Source organism: Alosa sapidissima, chromosome 24, assembly GCF_018492685.1.
Source record: "Alosa sapidissima isolate fAloSap1 chromosome 24, fAloSap1.pri, whole genome shotgun sequence".
NCBI classification, from domain to species: Eukaryota; Metazoa; Chordata; class Actinopteri; order Clupeiformes; family Clupeidae; genus Alosa; species Alosa sapidissima.
Genome location: NC_055980.1, coordinates 14,285,164 through 14,306,810, shown reverse-complemented (window position 1 = coordinate 14,306,810; position 21,647 = coordinate 14,285,164). Strand labels below are relative to the sequence as shown.

Sequence of the window (21,647 nt, the reverse complement as noted above, 5' to 3'; positions counted from 1 at the left end):
GTGTGTGTGTGCGTGCATGTGTGTGTGCGCATGTGGATGTGTGTTGTTGTGCGTGTGTGTGTGCGCATGCTTGTAGAAATGTAATCAACGGAATTCCACAAAACTTGCCATGCATTCAGAGGGTGTCATAGGGGCAGCCGTGGCCTACTGGTTAGGGCTTCGGGCTTGTAACCAAAGGGTTGTCAGTTCGATCCCGACCAGTAGGAAAAATGTGGGCGGGGGAAGTGGTTGAGCACTCCCATGCCCACATCCACGGCTGAAGTGCCCTTGAGCAAGGCACCTAACCTCTCACTGCTCGCGTCGCTGTAGCAGGCAGCTCACTGCTCCGGGTTAGTGTGTGCTTCACCTCACTGTGTGTTCACTGTGTGCCGTTTGTGTTTCACTAATTCACGGATTGGGATAAATGCAGAGACCAAATTTCCTTCAGGGGATCAAAAGAGTATATATATACACTTATACTTATATAATGATTCTATACTTTTGTGCAATTTTGAACATGTCAGCCAAAGATAGGCTACCTGCGATTACAACGCCTCATTTTTGCTTTTTCATTTTTAACTAGGTGCTATACCACAAATTTGGTCATGGGATGGTTTGAGATGGCCCCTTTAGACCAACATACAAAACAAAATTGGTCATCCTAGGCCCTACGGTTCTCGAGATATTCACTCAGAAAACTGTGTCTGCCCCACCCTCCTTTTTGGGGGTCCGGTGCGGCGGGTGGGCGACGGATCAAAATCAATGGTTCCGTGTCATCCCTGTGGGGCTACTGTATATGCCCACCAAGTTTTGTGCAGCCTGGTCTTTCAGTGTCCCGAGAACCATTGACACAAAATTACTGAAGAAAATAAATCAATAAATAAAATACGGAAGAAAAAAATATCATAACTAGATGTACCGCAAAACTGTACAACATATGATCACCGCTCAGTCCTGCACATTCTCTCCACAAAAATAAATCATCAATTTGTCTCCATACTCCACCCCCTACCCTTGCAACTTTTGTGTATGTAAATGAGTGTGTGTTTATGTGTGTGTATGTGTACTTCTGTGTGTGTGTGTATGTATGTGTGTATGTGTGTATATGTACATGTGTGCGAGTGCGCGTTTGTTTATGTGTGTGTGCATATGCATGTGTACTGTGTGTGAGTGTGTGCCTGTGTCTTTATGTGTGTGTGTGTGTGTGTGTGTGTCATGGGCGTAGATTTGCGTGGGGTCCGAAGGACGTGTCCACACCAATATCAAATAATGACTGAAATGTCCCCACCAATATTCAGGTTGAAACGGGAAAAAAGCGCCTCATGCGGTACACAAAAGGTTAATGCATTTCCCACTTCAGTACCACCACCCAAACTAGATGTACCGCATAGCGGTACAAAATATGACCGCCGCTCAGTCCTGTACATCCGTTCCGCGAGAATAAATCACACTTCAATTTGTCTCCATATTTTACTCCATCCCCCACTCTTGAAACTTTTGTGTATGCTTGTTTGGCATGCCTGAGTGTGTGTGTGCGGCTGCACAGAAAGTAGCCTACTGGTGCTGAAAAGGTGAATAGATTGTAGAATAGCCAAAGAAGATGTAGCATTGTTATAAAACCTTTAAAATCTCTAAACAATCACAAGTAGGGCAGTTCATCACAGTTCATCCATTGCAACTGGATTGATGAAAGGTCACTTACACCTGTAGGCTACATTGTATTTGGGAAAAGCAAAAGGTATCAGCATAATGTTATTTATTTATTTATTTATTTATTTATTTATATTGCGTCGCAAGACTGTTCATACACATTTTAACGGGCCAAAGTTGAAGAGCTGTTGTCCGTTATTGTTCGTGTAAATATAGGCTGATTCATGTTCCCTTGCATTGTGTAACTGAGGTCCATGGCTAGTCTGGCTTTCACCAGACCAAGCTCAATCTTTTAAGAAATCAAAAAATAAATAGCGGGCAGATCAGGCTGGGTTCACCCAGCCTAGTCCATAGGCACCCGATATTGTTTAATTTTCCGATTGAGATATCTACGCTCTGGCTATTCTAAATGCAAAAATGCATCAGGGAGTTATGACAAAACACTAACAAACTAGATCCTAATAGAAAGCTGTTAGCTTCCCTAAGCTACAGGTAGGCTTATAAGGTAGGCCTATTTACAACATAAATTGTCAATAGGCTATGCTGGCGACACAAATAAAATCTCCTTTGGAAACCACTGGCTTACGCCTTACAGTATCAAGCGGACTTAAACTGCCATATCGTGGCGAAAAGTTGTAATAAAATTCACGAAGCTCCATGAGTCAAGGAAAGCGCGAATGAAGTAGCCACTTCTAAATGGGACCCACACAGTAGCTTAAGGTGTGTTGCTAAAGCAGCCATAATGAAATGAAGGTGTCATTGTTTGGATACTTCACACACACGTGCTTTTTAATTTCACAGACTACAACTACCAAGCTGGAATCAAAGCACATCGATTCCCCTCTCACACCCTGCACGCACTTAAAACAAAATAAACAGGCGTCTCAGTCTCACGCATGTATAGCAAAACTGTATCAGACCGGTGTAACGTTGGTAAAAATTCCATTGCACAGAATGATTTTTGTAGCACGTGCAACAAATGACAGTCGAAAGATACAATTACAGTGCTGCTATCAATTTGCTTGGTATAACCGCATTTATAGTTTTCTACAAATGCAATCAATCAAATTGGCCTCCATCACGCTAACGGTAACATTACCTAGGTCCTTATTGATATTATAAGATTAACGTACCTGCAGTAAAAACCAAGCATGACCGATAAACATCCTCAGATTTATTTCGGCTTCAAGAAGAAATGGGAATTACATTTCATGTGAACATCATCCTATTCACCCCTTGCAGACACGTGACTTAAGTCACGTGACGGCTCCATGCTGGACGGCAAAAAGATGGGAGATGGACGGCAAATTACATTATGTCATAAAGATTATGATGAACTGAACACCATTACTATAACATCTTTGTAGTTCAATGTATTGCTGTTTGGGGTCTGATAGTCAAAGAAGATGCCAGTGGTGTTGTTAGATGAAATGGGTCATGATCGCAAATGTAAAGTTATTAAAACTGGTGGTAACAGCAAGGGGAGATAACGTTACCTTAGGCTACTGTAATTAACATTATGGTAAATGAACACCCATAAGTATTTCTGGACTAAAATATTGCAAAGCGATTTGGTTACTTTATTTGTCTTGCTTTTATCAGTTGTAACATAAGTTGTTGTTAAGAATGTCATATCAGAACATGAAATAATAACTAGCTGCCACACTTAGAAGCTAGCTATTCTAGCTAACGTTTATCGTAGCTCATAGTGCTAGGGCTAATGTAACTCGTCAGTTTGTACGTTGCCCAGCGAATAAACTTACTTCTTACATGTCTTAAGTTAAAGAATTGAAAGAAATAGGAAATAAAAAAAAAAAAACTTGAACGGTATTATCTGTTTACATTCAGATCTTGCCAAAGACTTTGCCTAAGTGCTATCTGCCATCCTGTTCAGAGTCTATGGTTGCTATAGCAACCGCTGCTGTGCTTCATACACTGAGGAGATAAGCATGCAATTGTGGTTGAAATACTCCCGAAACACAAAGAAAACAAACCAAAATATATCTATGCAAGAACATGGGATGTTGTTGTATTCCAAACAATAAGCCAACAGTCGTGGAAGGGCATTACTACGGTTAAATCTCACTATAATCTCCTAGCTGTGCGATATGTCCCATTACAACCCATTGATTTGATTCGTGTTCTTGCCGTCCACTAGGCTATTTTGCTGTGGCGCGAACAAAACGTGACGTCACTTGCAAGGGGTGAATCCTTATTAGACGTTCTCTGCGGTAAACTACAGTCCTAGGAAGCGTCCATTGTTTTTCCAACCCACTTTTAACGTCTCACTGCAACGATGCGCCATCTAGTGGACAAACGACTACTTCTCGCCAATTCACCCCTTGCAAATAAAATTGGCTTTCTTTTAATCCTACTGAATTTGTAATTATGTATCGGCCGTTCTAATACCGATAGGGTGCCTGTGTGTGCGTGCATGTGTATATGTGTGCACCGCCATCTACAGGCCAATGAGTGTACAGTCACTAAATGTACACATAACCTAATTTTTTTTAGACCCCCCATGGATGAAATTCTACGAAACTTGGCATACCCCCAGAAAATGCCAGGTCAATCATACACATAAAATTTGGTGCAGTTCTGAACATCTTAACTGAAGATAGGGGCGATTAAAGCAGAATAATATTGCATTTTCATTTTTTACCGGGGGGGCAAATCACAAATGAGTGATTATGGGCCAGATTGATGTGGGCCCTTGAGACCAACATACCATAAAAGATTCTTCATCCTCAGTGCCACGGTTCAGGTAGTTATTTAGGAAAAACTGCTTTTTTTGTGGTTCGGGGGGCCCAGCACGGGGGGGGGGGGGTGGGGGTGGGGGAGGCCTCCCCTGTGGCCCCCTGGGACGAAACAAAAATTTTCCGTAAAAGTCTAGTGGGGCTACATACCCACCCAATTTCATATGCCCCGGTGGTTCGGTGTCCCGGGTATCGTTGACCAAAAATTCAGGAAGTAGATGACGAAAAAAAAAAAAAAAAAAAAAACTTTGACAATCCCTATATGACTGCTTCGCTAGCTTCGCTAGCGGCGGTCATAAATGGGTATTTCCCAGAATTGGGGCCTATTTCTGTCCACAGGGTGTAATTCTATTAAAAACACATTAAATCTAATAATGTTTAGCATCACTAATAGTATAAAGAAAAACAAGCCTAGACTTTTTTAATGGTTGCTCCTACTCATGATTTAGACACATTTTATTGGTGTTTTATGGTACAATATCAGTGTTTTGGTGTTCAAAATCATGCATATGAATTAAATGTTATCTGAACTAATGACCTGCATGCACACATTATGCATATATATGCATTTCCTGCTTTATTTTGCTTAATGTTTACCTGTCCCATAGTTTAGCCATCATTACCAGCACACTCTACATAAAGGCACTTTGCTACTGTTTTTTCATTAAAAAATATTTGGTAACCATGGTCACCTAATATCACAGTGGAATACATGGGTGTCAAGCAGAAAGATTGATGCCTTGATGTCCAGAAACATAAGAAAATCTACTCTTTATCCCTTGTTTTGGGCATGTACACTTATTATGTGTCATTACCAAACGCATTGTATTTCTGTATTTTTGAATATTCCTGAAATTTTAAAATGACTTTAATAGTTTAAATGATGTACATTACATGTAGAAAGCTAGCTACACTTGCATAGTGATCATTTTTGCTTCTCAGGGTAGTTTTTCGGTATAAATGTCATCACCAACACAGTCATTACCAGCACATTATAGCTTGAAATGTAGTGGTAATGACCACTGTGTTGGTGATGACATTTTTGCAGATACATTTAAAGTACTCTTTTTAAAATAAATTTAAAAAAATTCTTCACAAAGTCAGTTCAACTTGGGTTTCTAAATTATAAACATTTAATTGCAATAGATACGATCAGTGATTTGTCATCACCGCAACAAATGTCATTACCAGAACTGCAATGTCATCACCATCACCATGCATATTTTTGCCAATAGATTATGTATAAATTACAATAAATTACATTAATTAGATATTTTTGACAATGTTGGACAGTCTAAATTGCCACTGGATGAAAACAGATATGATATATGGCATTTATTTCAAATAAATTAAATTCCAAGCCAGGGTCGAGTGAAAAAATAAAAAAATAAGATACTTAAACGACTATAATTCATGTTGTAAGTAAAATTCAACAATTCTAATAAGTTCAAGATAAAATAGACTTCATGCGAAACAATAATTGATCATTGATTGATCATTGATTGACCATTTCATCTTTAAAATGTGCATATTAGATGATATGATGGTAATGACATTTACCTGAAATATGACAAAAAAGCATAAATTCCCTTATATTGTGGTCTCAACCAAGCTCACAAGGTTACTCCTATCAAAATGACTGATAACTTGATGCATACCAATTAGTAAAATTTTGAATTTTATTTTTCAAAATTTCAGTAACCCAAATAGGCCCGAAATCTGAGAAATGCCCAAATACGTCTTTGAGACAGATCTGTTTTTTGATTGGCTTAGCTCCCTGTAGACTATAATGCTGTCAACACTTGGCTGCAAAAATCTTAGCTCTATAATCTTTGCTTGGCTGTCGATTCGAGGATGTCGGGCACGAAAAGAAAGGTGGAGGACATCAGAAGTTATTTCAAGAAACAAAGTGTAGCCCTAAGTCATAATATTATGCACTAGTTATGAATGCCAGAAAATTCGTTTTTTGGTAGGCTACACATTTAGTTGACAGTGCTATATGTGTATAGCCTATTAAATGGACGTTGGAATCAACCAAATACCAGCTAGTTCAGCTATATTGCGCTAGCAGATTTGTGTACTATGACAATGGTTACTAAGGAAAGGAAATGCATACGTTTAACCAGCAATGCAATGTTTGCTAAAATGAAGGAAAATGGCACGAGGATGTCAGTGAAAACAAATGCATTTATATGGGCTTGACGTGCTGGAGATAGAACATGAATGCAAAACAGATGACAGAAAAAGCAACCCAGCCGCTCCCTTTATCAGACAGCGTTGGTGTGGCAGGGTCACAACAGCAGGTGAACTTGAACATGGCGTTTTTTTAGTGTTAGCTAGTTATAGGCTAGTTATAGACCTAGTGAATACTACTGGTCTTCTTCGAGATTTGAGTCATGCTATGTCATGGTCATGACATCAATGTTTTATTTATAAAGTGACAGAGGATCCCGGCCAGGTTGTTGCTCAGATAGGGGAGATTCAGGGCTACAGGTACATTTGACATGGTGTTTTGACTAAATGTTTTACTGCATATGCATCAGTAGGTAATGCATCATACAAAGTTAAAGTCAGGCACGCATCATATATTATTATTTTATTTATTTTTTTTCATTTTTTTTTTGGGGGGGGGGGGGGGTAGTCTCCCCACCAAAGCTCAGACCAAACCTACGCCCTTGGTGTGTGTGTTTATTTATGTGTCTGTTTATGTGTGTGCGTTTATGTGTGTGTGCCTGCGTGGGTGTGCGTGTGTGTAGCTGATATGGCATGGCATATGAGGTTCACAACTGCGAAGAATTTGAAGTGTAGGATCATTACGACACCCTCTGAATGCATGCCAAGTTTTGTGGAATTCCGTTCATGGGGGACCATTCAATAAATTAATATATGTGTACATTTAGTGACTGTACACTACGCATGCACACACTCATGAACACACGCAAACACACACATAAAGATATATGCACACACACACACATAAACACAAACATGTACGCATGCACAAACACACCCACAAGCACCCACACACAAACACACACATAAACACACACACATGCTGGCAAGCAGGCACACGCACACACACACATAAACACACCCCCACACACCCACTCAAACACACACACACAGAGAAGCACACATATGCACAAAAGCAAATTCACACATGCACACACTCATTTACATACCCAAAAGTTGCAAGAGTAGGGAAGATGGAGGCAGATTGACAAGCGTGCTTTATTTTTGTAGAGAGAATGTAGAGGACTGAGCGGCGGTCATATTTTGTACCGCTTTGCGGAACATCTAGTTTTTCTACTTAACAGGACTCAGAATAAAACAAAATTACAGGATAAAAATAATTAAGTTGTGACAACAAAACATTTCCTCCGTTTGCTATTGTTAGTACCAAGGTAACAACTCATCTGAACAGAATTAGAAAACAAATGGCCTATTTCACAGCTTGAACTTGTGTGTTCCCATGGAGTTACCCCAAGCAGATGTTCCCTTCTAAAGTGTACACAAAATGCACACTAGATGGAGATATTGAGTTACATTTTTTTGTGCACTACGCAGGCTATCTGAAAATGGGCCTTCATCACATTGTTCTCTATTCTGTTGTGTATTACAACAATTTGCTACAACAATTTGCTTGTTTTCAGTCTACCACATCCACTTTGATTTAACAGTGATAAGAGGTTAAGTAAGTAGGCTTAATGATTACATGTTGTGATACCTTTGTAAAGTTTTCTGACCAAAAGAAATTTTATTTGTCACAGAGGGAAGAAAGGTGAACAAGGCTGTAAATGTGACCAGATCTTCAGATCTACAACATTTGAATGTTGAAAATATTGCATTTCCTATATGAACTGCAAATAATCCCTCCAAAACAGAAGTTTTCACACTTACAAAACTGCAGTTTTGACCCTTGAAGTAGTATATTATTTTTTGTAGGGGCTATTGATTGAAATATATTGATGTGCGACGTTTTATTTTTGCAACATCGAGAAGCCATTAAAGCACTAACGACATTCATTCTCATGTCAGTCTTTCAATGCATGGGCAAGGCATAGGCTACATCAAGTACATCAGGATGTAGCCTACTCTCAATGCAGGCTCTCTCACGGGTCCTGTGGATATCTGTGATATTTAAAGATGGCAAAGGGAATGTAGCAGGTAGTTGTGAAATCTCAGACCAGCTAATAGCCTAGGCTAAGTAGGGGTGGTCTTCTCCAACACAATTAAACCATATCAACAATACGTCAGTGTTAAAGTGAAAGTATGTATAATACAGGAAGTGCCACAGTCTGCGAGAAACCTCTGAATATAGGTTAGCCTATGCCATGTTGTGACAAATAAGTGGGGTAACCTGCGACTACGGCATGGTTTCACCTGTAGCCTATACAACGCAGTAGTCAATTCAAAATGATCATTTGTCATCTGATGCAAATAATTTGTAAAACATTAGCGTGGACATGTTTTCTAGAAATTCTATCTATTTTGTTGCTCCACCTCCACCATAACTGAATCTGGCAAGAAATGAATAAGTGTGTGGTGTAGCCTAGTGCGTGAACAGCAGATGAAAGGCAACCAATGAGGTTCTCCGAGTGAGGTGGCATCAAATTCTAACCAACCAATTGCAGACTGAGAAATTCCTTCTCCATAACTACAGCCTAGGTGAACACAGCATCAGTCATCACATCACTGGGATAACTACAGCTTATTGTTTGGTGTTGATATTGCACTGGAGTAATTCATTACCAAACGCCTATTAAGCCGATTTTACGGATTCTTTGTAGGCTAGCCTACCTTTAGCTTCTTTGGTGAGTAAAGTTTGTTTTGCTGTGATTGTCCAAAAAACAGATTAATCTGGATGAACCAGTCAGGCTGCTAACAGAGGCAAAAGCGAATGACTTAAACATGCTTTATGTAGGCTACCTGTAGTAGTTCTCCCGCTTGTTTGGTTTCCACGCTGTATCAACCTAAATAGACAATGTCGACGTTAGTGCATCAATGTTAAATCCTATTAGTATTTTTTGATTGATTGTATGTATATCGTGAACAAAAATGTCTGCTGTCTTTACAGAAAAAAAATCATCGTGGAAAATGACTGAAACGGAGGGAGAAAATACCAAACACAGAAATGGAGATGCGGCTACGGATTCATGGCCAAGGGATGATGTGTTCGACGACACTTATAAAGAAAAAGATGGTCCAAAGCCTCCAAGGACAATCGTGTGGAAAAACGTCATTTTGATGTCTTTATTGCATATAGGCTCTCTTTATGCGTTGTTACTCATTCCATCCGCTGCTTCTATGACCTTGGCGTGGTGTAAGTAAATATCTCACGTATTTAAGTATGATAGGCTACATTGATTTTATTATCCAAAACCAGAGCAAGGATTTTTTGTGTGCTTTTTACTTGCTCGCTGTTGTGGCGCAGTTAAGCGGGGCCGTCCATGTCCATCTCTCACACAGCCCCCCTGTTCGTGGAAAAATATCTCAGTATCTGCGTAGAAGGGCAGTGGCAAATACCCGGTAGTGCATGCTGCAGCTGTGGCCTCTTATGAGACGTAACAAGCATGCTAACCAAAGATATGATGTTATGAAAGTTAAAAAATGACATGCCAAACAATTGCTGATCTCTATGTAGGTTAGCGTTACGTGTTTGGATACAGTACAGATCTCTGTAATTAGGACAAGTTACGACAAGCATCAAACTTGCAGTGATAGCTTAGTCTTTACCTGTATAACCAATTCAACTCATTATAACGTTACTTATTTACAACCAGTTTATAAATGCAAAGGACGTGTGATTTGAATCTGTAGGCCACAGTTTGTTGTAGGCTTATTGCTATATTTTAATTTGGAAAATGCAAATGTCTATATCGCAGCTGTAGCCATTAAAATGAGGTCTTTGAAGCAAACTGCAGTACCACTGAATGCCACTGGCTAGTTTTGTAATATGAGCGATTACAAAATGTGGAAATGGCAGAGGTAATTTTATATAACTGTGGATGTAGCATCCTCAATATAACATCTTACTCGTCTATATTCTGCCTACTTTTTATGTCTGCCTCAGTTCCAGGCCACAGGTTTAATTGACATGCAGCAGACTGTAGCAGGGGTTTCAATTGAAGCAAGGGGACAGAGAGTTCTAACCACCACTGGTGATTAATGACATCTCATTTCATCTCTCTCTCTCTCTCTCAGCTGTTTTGTGCTTTTTGGTAAGTGCTTTGGGAGTAACTGCAGGAGCACATAGACTCTGGAGTCATCGGTCCTACAAAGCCTCATTACCTCTGAAGATATTTCTTGCCACTGCGAACTCTATGGCCTTCCAGGTAATGTGTGTCTGCATATTTTGGTAGTGGTAGTATTAGTACTACGACATGTGCACGCACGCATTCATGCACACACATACTCAGAGCCACAGGCAGACTACATTGGTAATATGTCAACCCAAGGCATAATTTACTCTTTTCATTCAGCCAAACCTAACCTGCAACTCGGGAGTAATATTTATTTTACGAGGATTCCTAACAAGACAAGTCGCCTCCAAGATCTTATTGCTAGTTTCAGTGAGGTGCATGTAGTGAAAACAGAACATAGTCAATGCCACACTTAAGTGCCTAGCCCAGTCTTGAATCTGCTGCTGACTGTAGTCGTTGTCTTCTCTTTTGCACAGAATGATATTTTTGAGTGGGCCCGGGATCACAGAGTCCACCATAAATACTCAGAGACGGACGCCGACCCCCATAATGCCCTGCGGGGATTCTTCTTCGCCCACATTGGCTGGCTCCTGGTGCGAAAGCACCCCGACGTCATCGAGAAGGGACGCAAGCTGGAGCTCAGCGACCTAAAGGCCGACAAAGTGGTCATGTTTCAGAGGAAGTACGTGGTTTTGCGCTTTCGTCAATATTTTTGTGTTGCACTAGCTAGTCACAGCTGATATCTTTTTATAGCCTTGATTTTGAAATTCACTGCACGCCTTCACTTCGTATGTCCCATGTAGGGGAATATTGTTGTCTTCATTCCTGAATTGTGGAACATGAACATCCTGTCAGCAGGGATTAATAAACAGATGCAATCGGGTTCATGACACTTTTTAGAGGGAACCACAGGTTCTGGTTCTCTTCATAAAGAGAATGCTCAGGCTTTGCTGTTCCATTAGATATTATTTAGGAGGCCATAAACTGCTGTATTTTGAGCAGATAAACACATGGCCTTTACTGAACCTCTGAGTTTTTCTCTTATAAGTTGTGCTGCCAAAGAAGATAATCATTATCCTGCTAAGTAGATTAAACAGCTTAACTAAAAAACTAACAGTTCAGGACCAGGAGTGGGTGTTCATTTGACTTGTAAAGTGGCCATGCCATGCTTAATCCTACCATAAGATCACACAAAGGCAAGTTTTGATTCTCTGGTTCAAAACCACCAGTTCTGCCTGGGTCCCTAAAGCAGAGCTTTGTGGTGCAATAGTGGAGCAAGTGCATGGTTTTCACTAGTACTATCTTATGTTATGTCTGTGTCCTCACCAGGTACTACAAGCTCTCAGTACTCCTGATGTGCTTCTTTGTGCCAATGTTCGTGCCTTGGTACTTTTGGGGCGAGACTTTGTGGATTGCCTACTTCGTCCCCGCGCTGTTGAGGTACACCATGGTGCTCAACGCCACCTGGCTGGTCAACAGTGCTGCCCATATGTGGGGGAACCGGCCCTATGACTCCAAAATCAACCCCAGAGAGAACCGATGGGTCACCTTCAGCGCAATAGGTACGTACGGGCTTCTTCTCAAGTTCTAGCCATTGTTTAAGCCGGGAATGTTGGAAATTTTGAAGAATATCTGGGTTCATTGAATTGAACATGGAATTTTAGAATCTTATATTGTTGCGGAACAAAATATTCAGTTAATGTTCAAAACTCCCCTGCTGAAGGGTTAAAACCGGGTAGTTCTCAGAGAAAGTGGTCATGTTTAGTCATGGGGTAACAGGGATCTAGACAGAATCTGAAGTTGTAAAGATTCATCTTGTTTTAGAATTATAGAATACGGTCTTGTTACATCATCTAACTGATTAAGATAATTATTTTATTTCTAGACTAAAATCACATGGGCAGTGGTTTGCACCTTGAGTTTCTTTTGTGTTGATCAAGGTTTATTCTGGATTTTTAGGTGAAGGATTCCACAACTATCATCACACTTTTCCTTATGACTATGCAACAAGCGAGTTCGGCTGCAGGTTAAACCTCACAACCTGTTTCATTGACTCGATGTGTTTCCTGGGCCTGGCAAAAGACTGCAAGCGAGTTGCCCGTGAGCTGGTCGAAGCACGTGCCAAACGTACTGGTGATGGAAGCGTTCGGAGTGGCTGAAAGGTTTTCTTCTTTCTTTTTATCTTTTCTGTCATCTTCATTTCCTTTAAGAAAAAGGTTTGCAACTCAAAATCATGTTAGAAAGAAAATTGAAGTCACATTTTGTGAATACAGACATAACTATCTCTCTGATCTGGTTTTACACCTGTGTTGTTAGAAACTAGTCATTTTTTTTTCTTCAGTAATCTCTACATTCTTGAAAATTGAAAAAATGACCTGTGTTGTTCAGGAATGTTTTGTTTATGTTCTGACTGTAAATGCAGCAATAGAAATTGTCAGGCTGTATGTGAGTCACCATTATCCAAGTTTCAGGCTGCCTAAGTGAAGGGACCCTAATAGCAAAGTGGAAGACAGTACCAGGAAGTGAGTGTTTATGGCTGTATTTTTTTTTTTTTTCTGTTTCCTCTTTTTTCCCCCCTCTTGTTTTCTTCTCAGGCTAAATGCATCCGGTCCAGGGCCTACCACTGGGGCTTGGCTAACAAAGCTAGGTTGCTCAAACTTCAGATACATCTACAGACAAAGGCCATCAGAGTATAAGGTGCATATCTTTATACATTGTAGTCGCACCTCGAAAAAACCTGTGAACCGGAGGTGAAGTCAGTTGTGCCCATAGCTTTAATTTTTTTTCCCCTGTTGGAATTATGAGAAGTAGGCTAATGTTATTTGGTATTATAATTTTTTTTTGGTCATTCACTTTCACATTCATAAACTATATTAATCAAATTATACATGAGGTGTTTTTTTTTTTTTGTGCACTGAAAAACTGCCTTTTGGTCACTTCATTGCTGCATTTCATAGTGTTTACAGTAGGGATGGAGCAGCTTGCTGATAGGACGGTAAACCTGATAAGGAACTCGGTAATATTGTATGCTGCGCCAGTATATGATCACAACAAAACAAACCTGCAAATCTGCAGACATCTGGAGGAAAATTAATTTGTCATGTTTGTGTGCTGTGTTACACAGGCAAACCGTAAACCATGTTACAGCCTGTGTTATTGGACAGGTTCATAGTAACCCCTAGTTTACAAGACACAAGGTCGTTTTGGCGCTCACATCTTAAAAATGGGATCTGGCTAAATTTTCCAAAATGAATGGTTTGAATTCAGTCGTTACACAGCTGAATGATTCCAAGGATACGCCAGTCAGATTCAAGTAATTTCACTCTCCATAAAAATCATAATTTATCCATTTATTACTATATTCTGCATTCCTGCAATGTGATAAGTGTGTTTGTCATTTGCAGAAATGCATTTAGAATACAAGAATGTGGTGTAAGCCCATTGTCATGAATGATTCAATGGAAAGAGGACAATAGGAAGTCCCTCGAAAACAGCTTGCTGCTCAAGACAATTTTTACTAAACGTTAGACATGTTGAAAGTGTAACTCTTGGATTCAAACACTGCCATTGAGTAGATGGCTATTCTATGTCATTTGCCACTGTCAGCTGAGGACCTTAAAACCTTCAAGGTGCTCATGACCGTTCCTGTCATACGCCACTGTCCCGTTTTCTATTTCAGGCCACATGAAGAGTCACGTTATTTGGCTAAAATTTGGTTAGAACTGATTTTTTCAACTTGCTTTTAAGATGCAATGGCAAGAATTCCTAACATTTGCCCCCTCCCCCTTTCTTTTTTGTGTTATACATATGTATCAGCTTCTTTGCAGTATGGCTAATTGTACATCAAATTTGGTCAAAGCATGGAAATGTGTTGGCAAGATCTTTTCCATCTTCAGTGAATATGCTAGTGCTATCATCTGTGTAAGTCCAGGCATCCTATAGCGTTAACAGACTGACTTGGTTTCCACAATGCCAGATTAGTTAGTGCTTTGGATTGTACAGAGAAGTGGTCTCCATTATTAAGTTATCCTTCGTTTTCAGAGGTGTTTTGGTGTTGGCCTCACAAATTAAATGTAATGTAGTTACCTAAGACCATTTGTACTGCATGCTACAAACTACTAGAAGCTTGGAGAAAAAATTGTGATGTTTCTTTTTCTTTCTTATGGCAATATGTTTTTCCACCATTTTTTTTTTTTACATGGCCAAAGTGACTGAAATGTCTGAAATTTACTATATTTTTTGTTTGGGGTTCTCTTGTTTATTTTTCCAGAAATGTCAATTTTTTTTTTCTTCTGTATTTGCAATTGTCGTTTCTCGTAACTATGATAAGACAAAAGAGAAGGTTAATTAGCAAACGAGACATTGGTGCGGATGAACCTTTGTGCTGTTTGTAGATGTTCTATATGAATTAACTGAGTCAGGAATCTGCCCACTGCCTTATGCCCTGCATCCATTCCCTGGTCACCTCTAATTCATGTTGAGGAGATGCAGAGTCAAAAGGCAACCCTTCACGTGAACCTGCGGCCCCTTGGTGATTATTGTATTGGCTATTATTGACACATGTAATTCTGTATGCCCTGTTAGAGCTGCCGGCCTTCAACACAATCTGTGTGCTAGGAGTTTGCGAAGAGAACTAGAAACTGGGAAGCTGATTGTACTCTGCTCTTGTAAAAAAGTGATGGGTTCATATGCAGAGAGCCAAAAAATGCCAGCCCCTCCATGTGTCCATTTGGAAGTTCCCTTAATTCAGTCCAATTTAGCCATGCTTTGGGAGAATATAAGGCTAGAATCTTCCCTCTTTACCAGTACTTGTGTACTGAAGAAAAGTCCAAATGAAGACATATTTAAAAAAAAGTTTGAATTCAAATGTGTAATTAAATTGATTACTGTTTCTCTAACTTTTGCAGTGCAATTATTGTCCAGTATTCTTGAATTCTAAATGCCTTAAGATCATTTGGCACATTTTGCAAGGAATGTTGTATGTTACTGTAAATAGTGCAGATTTTCTACAAAATGGGAAAGATAACTGTTTTGTTCCTGTGTCATGCCACAGTAATATTTCTCTCTAAAATCCAATAAAAAAGCCAATTGTATATACGTGTGTAATCCTTTCACGTGAAGACCGAAATATAATTATTACATATATATTTATATATAAAATATAAAGAACATATTTGACACAACTTCAAAACCAGGGGCTACCACTTTTTTTTTCTTAAACGGAAAGGGACGATGAGCCATTTTCCTCCCAGCATAAAGATTTTTTCCCCTTTCAAAATGCTGCTTTTCCATGCCTTCAAGCAGAGTGGAGTTTCAGGATATTAAGGCTCACTTTAGATCTCTCCTGCTTTTTCATTACTGTGGCAGCATGTGTGCTTGCCCTCTCTCCCTTTTGCTCTCACTCTTTCCAAGTGCATAGGTCTCTGTAGTTCTAACCTCATCACCCTCTTTCCAGGTGATTAAGCCTTTGCTCTCAAGTGAGAAAGAATGGATCAAATCAAAGCCTGACCTACTTCCTCAGGCAATAGTCACATGGTCAGGCCATGTTTGCCTCGGCACTCCATCAATAGCCATACATATTTGATTAATTCCCACAGCACGTCACTGTAACAAATGTGTTGGAGAAGAGGAGGATGTCTGTTTTTTCTTGGTATTTTACAATGATGTATTCATATCTGACAGGAAGTTATTCTGGGTTTAAATGTCAACAACAAGTCAGCTGAAACCGAACAGCTTCCACTATCTTATGGGATCTCAAGAGGTTACAATGGACTTTCTTTTTTGGGCCATAATAAGCACCACATGCTTGCAGGGTTGCGTGTAATTCATTAGCACGTCTGTGTTAGCCAATAGTCCACCCAGAGGCCAGTTGTGTGGAACAAGTGTCCCCTCTGAGTACGGACAACTGATTAAGTTAAGTTATACTTTATTGTCCTGTAGGAACTGAAAGAAATGTGTTCTCTACATTTTACCCATACGGGGGTAGTGTTCACACAAACACAGACACACACTTGGAGCAGTGAGCTTAGGAGCACACATACATACCCGGAGCAGGAGTATTGAAGGGTAGACTCTCCATAATGAATTATTCATCTGTTGTGAATGTGAAAACTCAGACTCGTATTAATTACTGTGAAATAAGATTCACATCCACAGGTACAGTAAAAGACATTTGGTGGTATTCCAGATATAAGAGGAGAGTATGTTTCTCAGCTGCATGATCTGGGATTCTGCAAGTTTCGTCAAGTTAAATTTAGGACTAGGCCACCTATAATGAGTCCCAGAATTATTAGCAAATAGTAAAAGTGTCCCTATATACAAGCTAAAAAGTTTTCATCAGGTATCAGTTTCACATAAATCTTATATTTGCATTAGATTGTGATATATTTTATCTGTACCACTGAGAGAAAGAAAAGAAATCTATACAGCTAAAAAAACTGAAATGACCACTGTTGAAGTAAAGTTAAATGGACATTAACATAATCAGCTGCTGCCATTACAGATTCATATGATATACACATATATGTTTAAATGTCTTCTTTTTAGCAGTAATCTCTAATAATATTGTTTCCCCATTTTCATGTGCCATTCTATTTTATGCTATTGAGGGTTGAACCCTGGGACACCCTCATATTTGAAACAACAACAAAAAATCCTCACCTTTTTTAAACGAGGTTCATATTCAATCGTGGTGACATCATAGGCCTACTATTTCTCTGTCATCACTCTTCACACAATGTGCATTACAGCCATCATCACTACCCTACTCATAGTTAATAAATAAAGTCTGATTTAAGGAAATTGCGTAGTTATAATATAATTAAGCAAATTTCAATTAACAAGAAAATTAAGTGACGTTTTTCAGTGGCTTATCAGCTAAGCCTATTAGGCTACACTAGATCACACACTGTCTCGTTCAGCTGTAGACTAGGCTACCCACTATGCCAGTGTTTCTCAAACTTTTTCAGACCAAGGACCACTTAATCAATAAAAATAGCCTCACGGACCACCTAGCTAAAAAAAAAAAAAAAGTAGACCTACTTCAACAGTAAATTACACAATAGGCCTACTAACTGATTGTCTTTGCACCTTGCTTATTGTGTCAGAGAATTTATATGATTTAAACTGGCATGCCTTACATAGGCAGTGTTGCAGAAATGTTTGGATTTACATACAACTTGGTTCAATATTGCAAACAACTCATCTATATTATATTTTACCACGTCTGCTCACGGACCACTTGGGCTAGCTTGCGGACCACCAGTGGTCCCCGGACCACACTTTGAGAAACACTGCACTATGCCATAACTCAAGCTATCATATTACCTCTTTTTAAGGGCAAAATAAATCGCCATGCCCTCTCTTCCGCATTGTTGACCGATCCTGCATCTCACCCACAAAAGCCAAACTCAACTGCGGGATGTCTGAGTCAGCATTTTCATTGTTGGAATCTATATCCGGCCTGCAAGAGATGGCCCAGGCAACAGTTGAAACAGACAAAATGTGTAATGCAGCCCAAGTATCTTTGTAAAAATGTATCTTAAAAATGAATGTAGACCTATAATAGTCTGAGACGACAAAAGTGAAAATCAGCGAAGAAATATGGCTAGAGTTGCTAAGTTTCCCTTTTAGTTTAACTGCGGAGTGATCAATTTACGCACTATGTATCCCATGCACCCAACGTGACCACATATGGGATCGAGAACTATTTGGCTTTAAATTGTAAATCATGAATAGTGTAGGCTACACTCGGCCAAGCATACGAAACGTTCCATCCATGGACCTTGTTACGGCAGAAAGGCTGATCTGAAGCCGCAACCTTTTTTGGATTAGGCTCCACTCACTTTCAGTCAGGCTAGACGTGAACCTGGTTAACCTGAATCAAATTTGGCAAGTTCAAATGAATAATCGTGTCTCACCTGAGCAGTGAAATGAATTAGGCTGAAACACAACGAAAAGCCTCGACTACGTGTTATTTGGGAGACTGTCACAGAAGTAGCCTACAGCCTATCTCTGGACCACACCATCTTCATCGCGCACTAGGCTACTTACTTTTGAGGCTACTAATTCCTGTTAGGCTACTTTCGGTCAGTGGCTGACGAGGGTGGCGTGGGTTACGCGCGTGCGTTAGTTCATCGAAATTTCAGCATCCCAAACTGAACGAAATATTACGTCAGCGTCAACGGGTTACTCAAGTTCATTATAATCAGAAGCTGCGCACCGCCAGTTCATTTGGATACACCGTCTGATCACATTTAACCAATCAGACTCTCGGGTAACTTGTCTGACTCCAGCGGGCCAATCCTAAAGTACGCCTCAAATTTAGACGGAGACTCAGACATGATTCTTCGTGGTTCATCATCTTCTCAATCAACCGAGATCATCGTGGAGGTGTGACTACATGAACTACCGATAATAGGCTATATTCACATCGCCTCATCATGGTCCGATGCCGCAAACGTGCCAGGCATGGATGTGGTGTGGAACATGAAACGTGATCATGCATTATAAACACATTACAAATGGCATTCACAGGTGGCCTTTAGAGTTTAGCTTACCTGGTATTACCTTTATATGTCCTGTCTCCTGGGAATTTGCCTGTTGCTTTTAGTCTATTCCTTAGACATGAGCGGTTCGGGGATACAGCCGCGGACTCCGCGGTTAAACCGCCGATCGGGCGGATGACGTGAAGAAATATAATATTTTAATTAAATACGGGCGGGTGGCGGTTGAACCAATCAAATGAAAAAAATATAGGGGAGCGCGGGGCACAAAGTAACGAGGGGTTAAATGTAACACGGACTTTTTCCTAGTTGCAGGGGGTTGATCGAGGCATGCTATTGGTCAGTTAATCACATTACTATGAGACGGTGTTCCACAAATTTTCAGTCAGTATTGACGTGTTTCCACGTAGATCTGCAGCAAAACGCCTTTTGAAGACATCAACATAAATGTCTAGGTGGTATTTGTCTTTCCATTACTGAGTTGTGGGTGCAGCTCACTGACTCCAATCTTGTATCATCTGAATAACCGTCTTGTAGGCTAAAAATGAACACCGTTTTGAAACATGTAGCCAACTCATAGCAGGAGCTAGCTAATCTTATAACAAACGTGACCCAGCGGGGTTAGCTGTTGTAACGCGCTGTTACAACTAAGCCACTCATACTGTACAATGATGTTGCAATACAAAAATATGCGCGTATTAGTGTTAGTTTAGTTAGTTTTGTGATGTTTTTCATTTTGCCTCATGTGTTTTCAGGTTTGAGGGCTTATCTTGGCAGGATTGACCTTGGTTAGACTCTTTGCTTCCATTGGCACATATTTCTCATGTTGTCTCTCCGTATAGAAAATAAAGTCAATTTTCGACACACGTCTGTTGTTAGTTCATGACTCATGTATCATAAATAGTCAGATCCTATTCTATCATACACATTCAGATACATTTATTTAATTAATTTAATTAAAAACAGCCTTTTGAATGAGTGTTACAACTAACCCCGCATATGGGGCAGGTTGTAACATTTCACCTATCGCCACTCTCGGTGGAATTGTAAAAGAACAGCTCCTACAAACAAACTTCCAGTGCATATGTGTAACAGAGATATGCATGTTGCTTGTTAAAAAGTATAACTAGTGAAACTCAAATTATTTTAGAATTATGTAGCCATAACCAAAAAGTGTTACTTTGTGCCCCGCGCTCCCCTAGCCTATACATTGTGTTACCTATACATCCGGAAAAAAACGAGCTCACTTTGAAATAGTCAAATTTTCATCAGGCGGTAATTTGGCCTAGTTGCTTCTATGCATGCTGCTTTGTTTAGGCCTAGGCTACTATCATGGTGTTGAATTGGTGTATTCCGATGTTTCACTGAGCAACCCCTCTCACGCACGCACACACACACACACACACACACACAGACACTAAAGGTAACAAAAAGTTTAAATTAAGTAGGCTAGCCTATCGTAGCCTACCAGCATTTTTTCCCTCTCCAGTGTGCAATAAGAAAGTAGAATAGGCTACAGTGCAAGTTGACCGATGATTCATCTCCCATGTCGCGTCTCGTTGCAGAGCCTTGGTAAGCAAATCTGCAACCTATGAGCCCAGCTGACAGTATTGGAGGAGGCCTAAACATCTCATAGATGAGACTGCCTGGATTATTTTGTTTCGATATTATATATAAAACACATAGTCATTGTAGCCTACCATTCAGGGAATAGGCATTTAAAAAATGTGAACATGCACGTTGCACTGTTGTGTGGTGGACTTTCGGAATGAATAGAATCGGCAATTCTGTAATATCGAGGCGCCATAGTTTGTCCGATCGGCCTGCTGGTATAAAATGATTTGCGCTGTCTGTCTGAAAAAGACGCGCTCTCTTCCCATGCAGTCAAAATGAATGGGAGTCTTCAGAACAGGCTTGTCATAGTGTCACCCTGACATGACAGTGCGTAAAGTAGCCTATAATGTGAATGACTTGTTATTTTATTAAGGATTTCAGGCCGATGTGCGTTTTATTTGGAGACTGTTTTGCGAGACAGACTGAGTTTGCTGCTGATATTCTGGGGATAGGCTAAAACACAGCCAATGTAGGACTTTAGCCTTTTAATATATTTGCTGCATTGGATCTGTCTTTCTAGAACAGGCAAGAGCTTTCTAGCCTCACGTCAGCAGCGCCGCATCACCCATTTACATTAAAACAACCAGCGGATGGCGGGCGGGTGCGGTTTTGAAAATTGGTCAAAAAACGTTGGTGCGGATGGATGGCGGATGGATGATACGTTTTGCTATGCAGTTACGGTTGAAATAATAGCCCATCCGCGCATCTCTACTATGCCTATTTGTCTGAAATAGGGGCAGTAAGTCTAAACTTCAAACTTTGACGGCAAAACAAATGCTGTAAAGGATAGCGCATTTGCCACCTGACCGTCAAAATCTACCAATCTACAATCTGAGGTTTAGAAGGGAACTTCATGTGGCCCACTGCAACGAGGCACATTGCAAAAATGACTCTCACCCTCCTGGAGGTTCTAGAAATTACTTTCTTTCTTCACGGAAGAC

General features: G+C 40.1%; 1 protein-coding gene across 3 annotated transcripts; it reads left to right on the top strand.

Annotated features, from left to right (window-relative positions):
• Positions 1-9,039: 9,039 nt before the first annotated feature.
• scd (stearoyl-CoA desaturase (delta-9-desaturase)) lies at positions 9,040-15,681 on the top strand. Of its 3 annotated transcripts, none has more exons than XM_042082426.1 (7): positions 9,040-9,199; positions 9,463-9,708; positions 10,590-10,720; positions 11,065-11,270; positions 11,918-12,150; positions 12,548-12,750; positions 13,183-15,681. In XM_042082426.1, the coding sequence occupies exons 2-6, from the start codon at positions 9,483-9,485 to the stop codon at positions 12,745-12,747; spliced, it is 996 nt and encodes a 331-aa protein (XP_041938360.1). In that variant the 5' UTR covers positions 9,040-9,199; positions 9,463-9,482; the 3' UTR covers positions 12,748-12,750; positions 13,183-15,681. The 3 variants fall into 3 exon arrangements, with proteins under 3 accessions (XP_041938360.1, XP_041938359.1, XP_041938358.1); XM_042082425.1 differs by having other exon boundaries at positions 9,040-9,208; XM_042082424.1 differs by having other exon boundaries at positions 9,041-9,203.
• Positions 15,682-21,647: the final 5,966 nt, after the last annotated feature.